The sequence below is a fragment of the Lathyrus oleraceus genome, chromosome 7 (assembly GCF_024323335.1).
Source record: "Lathyrus oleraceus cultivar Zhongwan6 chromosome 7, CAAS_Psat_ZW6_1.0, whole genome shotgun sequence".
NCBI classification, from domain to species: domain Eukaryota; kingdom Viridiplantae; phylum Streptophyta; class Magnoliopsida; order Fabales; family Fabaceae; genus Lathyrus; species Lathyrus oleraceus.
This window is the reverse complement of record NC_066585.1, coordinates 516,919,727-516,923,800: the sequence shown is the minus strand read 5'-3', so window position 1 is coordinate 516,923,800 and position 4,074 is coordinate 516,919,727. Positions and strand designations below refer to the sequence as shown.

Genomic DNA, 4,074 nt, shown 5'->3' with positions numbered 1-4,074 from the left:
CGAATTTAGGTTTTCCGGCCCAGTTTAAATTATTAGTGAAACCCTTATTCTGTTTAAAAGGGGGCAGCCGTGGTACTGTAGGGGGGAGACATTATTCATGATAACTTTTTGCTTTTGTGCGGTCATGAATAAGAACTAATCTCCTAGAGTCAATCTGCTGTAACCGAATTTCCAAGGCTTTGAGGTTTTTATTCTATCAATTTAATTTCGTTCTCTTTCAATTCTATTCTATGAACTTTCATTTTCTTAATCTGTAATTTGTGGAATGGTTTTGATTAAATTCGTATGATTGCATTTTTAACTATTAATCGCCGTTTTCGTCGCTTTGTCGTTAAATTGCGTTTGTAAAACGTGTTTGCTTAATTCACGATTGTATTTATCTGTTTGCTTAATTTGGAATATACGAATATAAATCTGTCATATATCTATTGCGCTTTTCAATCGAATTTGAATCGAATAGAGATCGAAGCCATTTAGGGAATTGGTAGATAAAAACCAATGATTAGTCGGAAACCGAAAACAGTAGATTGATTTATTTTATAATCGCTTATTTTAATCACTTTTTTTGCTTTGTTTTCTAAATCGACCACTAAAACATAAACCCCCCTTAAATCGATTTCATTAGGTTAAGAATAATACAAGAATCCTTGCGATACGATACTCGAGGTGTCGCTTCCCGTTTACTATAATTTATTACTCGTTTTTGACCCGCGTGCGACAACGGATCAAATTTTTTTTTTGCTTTGTTTTTTTTAAAAAAATTTTGCTCGGAGTGCAAAAGTTCAAGTGTGGGGGAATTTGATCAGTGCATTTAGATGCACATACATCTATATTTATACTTATACATTTCCATGTTGTAGTTTGCTTATTTTTCACTTTTAATGTGTTTTTATAATTTATCTTATTTTTACACTTATTTATTTCTCGCAGTTTATTTTCAGCATTAGCAGTATGCACGAATAAATTCATAACTGGAGCTAGGAGTATCGGATCGAGGCGTGCTACAAGTCGTTGGAAAGCTAAGAGAAAGAGCTACAACTTTTATGTTGAAGACAAAAGCTGATTCAGAGTGAAGACGTCTCAAATAATTCATTGAAATTTCGTAGTTTAGGAAATATTTTCTTTTGGGCCATTTGTGGGCCGAATTTAGATTAATTAAACAAGAATCCTTGAGAACGATATTTGAGTCAATTTGTCGTTAAACTACATTTTTGAAAAACTACTTGTTTTGATCCGCGTGCGACAGCGGATCAGTGCACTAGGTTCAGAATCTGATGTTGTCACACGGCATTCTATCAAAGTCAAAACTCATCTAGTATCTGCACACTAACCAAAACCATTAAGATCCAAAATTGTTCTCTAAAAATCTATGTATTATTATTATCAAAACATAAAATTAGATTGAAAACCAAATCTTATTCTTATAAAATTACCATAATTCTATTTTATTGAAATTTATTATATATCCTTCCCTTGACAATGTGTGGTCCAAATTTTTTTTTTCAATAACTGAAAAATACTGTTAGTTTTTTAGATTAATTTTTTTTTCTTTTTTCTAGAGTAAAGAGGATATTCATTACTAAACTAATATATAAGTGTTCACAGGGACCAAGTTACTCATTCATCTTCTTTCTCATAGTCCATCATTTGTGATATTAGTTCTAACAATGTTATCACTAGTACTTCTCCTTGCTCTATGCTTAATTCTTCCTCTCCTAATCTTCTTCCACAAACACAAAACCACTAAACATTTTCCACCTGGTCCTAAAGGCCTTCCCATAATAGGAAATCTTCACCAACTAGACCTCCTTAATATTAGTGTTCAACTTGCAGACTTTTCAAAAATATATGGTCCTATATTTTCACTTAAACTTGGTTCAAGACAAGCTATTGTAGTTTCTTCATCTGAAATTGCCAAAGAAATTTTTAAAAAAAATGACCATACGTTTTCTGACAGACCTCAATTATATAGCCAACAAAAATTATCTTATAACGGATCAGAAGTTTTATTTTCACAATACAATGAATCTTGGAGAGATATAAGAAAAATTTGTGTTATTCATATTTTTAGTTCCATACGTGTAGCATATTATTCTTCCATAAGAAACTTTGAGGTGAGGAAACTGATTAAAAAAATATCAGAAAATGCTAATTCTTCAAGTGTTACAAATATGAGTGAGGTATTGATATCTCTTGCAAGTTCTCTAATATGTAACATTGCTTTTGGAAAAACCTTTGAAAATGAAGGACCTGAGAGTAGTAGTAGGTTTCCTGAAATGTTGCATGAGTTTCAAGCTTTGCTAGCAGAAACTTTTGTTGCTGATTATATTCCATTTACGGGTTGGATTGATAAAGCGAGAGGATTGCATGGTCGTCTTGATAAAATTTACAAGGAGTTTGATAAGTTTTATCAAGAGATTATTGATGAACATTTGGATCCAAATAGAGAACATGGAGATGAAGAGGTTATTGTTGATGTTTTATTGCGATTGAAGAAAGAACGTTCTCTTCCTTTTGATATCACTTTTGATCTCATCAAAGGAGTCCTCATGGTATGATTTTTTAATTCTTTTTTCTTTTTTAACATTTTTAATGAATTTTAATTTTTAACAGGTTTTTATGTGAATTAAATATATATTTTTTATTTTAGTTTATAAATGAAATCATAATAATCACTAAAATCATACACAAATTAGAATGAGGTTCTTAACGTTCAATATCGATATTTTTATCTCTTGAATTAAGATTGTAGGTACAATAATATTTTATATATCTCATAAATAAAACAAAATTTTATTTTGAGTAGAGTAGAAAATATATTAAAATAAAAGTAGAACAGATTAGATTGTGGAAGGAGTGGACATTACAGACTAGCTAAGATTTCGTAGGGACTACACATGTGAATATGTTGGACAAAAGAAAAGATTTTCTCTTTCAATTCATAGATTTTCTTAAGAAAAAGATTTTTTTTTTTAAATTTTAATTTGCTTATTATATTATATATTTTGATAACATGCAAATATGAAAAATTGAGTTAATGTTTTTAATCATAAATATTTTTTTTAGGATATGCTTGTAGCTGCAACAGATACCTCATCAGCCACATTAATTTGGTTTATGCTTGCGCTAATAAAAAACCCAAGAGTAATGAAAAAGGTACAAGAAGAAATTAGGAGTGTGGGAAGAAAAAAAGATTTTATTAATGAAGATGATATTAAAAATTTTCCTTATTTAAAAGCAGCGATTAAAGAAACATTAAGAATGAATCTACCATCTCCATTGCTTGTGCAAAGAGAAGCACGTGAAAAGTGTACTTTAAGTGGATACGAAATTCCAGCCAAGACAATATTGTATGTGAATGCTTGGGCTATTCAGAGAGACCCTAATTTTTGGAAAAATCCTGACGAATTTTATCCCGAGAGATTCCTAGAAAGTTCTTTAGAAAGTTCTATAAATTTTACTGGACAAGATTTTGAACTAATACCTTTTGGAGCTGGTCGTAGAATTTGTCCTGGTATAACCATGGGAGTTGCTTTCTTGGAACTTGTTCTTGCTAATCTTCTCTATTCATTTGATTGGGGATTGCCAGATGGGTTAAAAAAGGAAGATATTGATTATGAAATGTTGCCAGGGATCACTCAACACAAGAAGAATCCTCTTTGTCTTGTTGCTAAAATTCCTATGTAATGCATCTCTTTAGAGTAACTTTGTTTGTTTATCGTTTAATATGTTATGTTTATTGGGTTTTTTGTATTGTGTTTTGTTGGTTTATCGTTTAATAGGTTATGTTTATTGGGATTTTTGTATTGTGTTATCTTTAAATTTTTAAATAAAAGCATTATTTAGTTTTTATGCTTCAACCAATTTATGTTTTAGAGCATTATTGCACTATATCTATAAGCATATGATTTTACCAATTTGTATAAAAGTAGGTGTGGCAATGAAGTCGCTTGCTGTCCATTTTTATCATGTTCATGACATAAGTTAGTTTTTCCGTCAACTGATCCATGTCCCAAAGAGATATCAATTTTCCTTTCTTACATCGGTCTCTACCACATATATATCTTACATCTG

General features: G+C 30.5%; 1 protein-coding gene across 1 annotated transcript; it reads left to right on the top strand.

Annotated features, from left to right (window-relative positions):
• The first annotated feature begins 1,613 nt into the window (after window positions 1-1,613).
• LOC127100823 (cytochrome P450 83B1) lies at window positions 1,614-3,860 on the top strand. Its single transcript, XM_051038106.1, has 2 exons — window positions 1,614-2,552; window positions 3,067-3,860. The coding sequence occupies exons 1-2, from the start codon at window positions 1,668-1,670 to the stop codon at window positions 3,685-3,687; spliced, it is 1,506 nt and encodes a 501-aa protein (XP_050894063.1). The 5' UTR covers window positions 1,614-1,667; the 3' UTR covers window positions 3,688-3,860.
• Window positions 3,861-4,074: the final 214 nt, after the last annotated feature.

What these genes read in the sequence shown, in the direction of transcription:
- LOC127100823 (XM_051038106.1), top strand. Translation starts at nt 1,668, where the DNA reads ATGTTATCACTAGTACTTCTCCTTGCTCTATGCTTAATTCTTCCTCTC. An exon ending in TCATCAAAGGAGTCCTCATG is followed by an intron (nt 2,553 to 3,066) that starts GTATGATTTTTT and finishes TATTTTTTTTAG; the next exon opens with GATATGCTTGTAGCTGCAAC.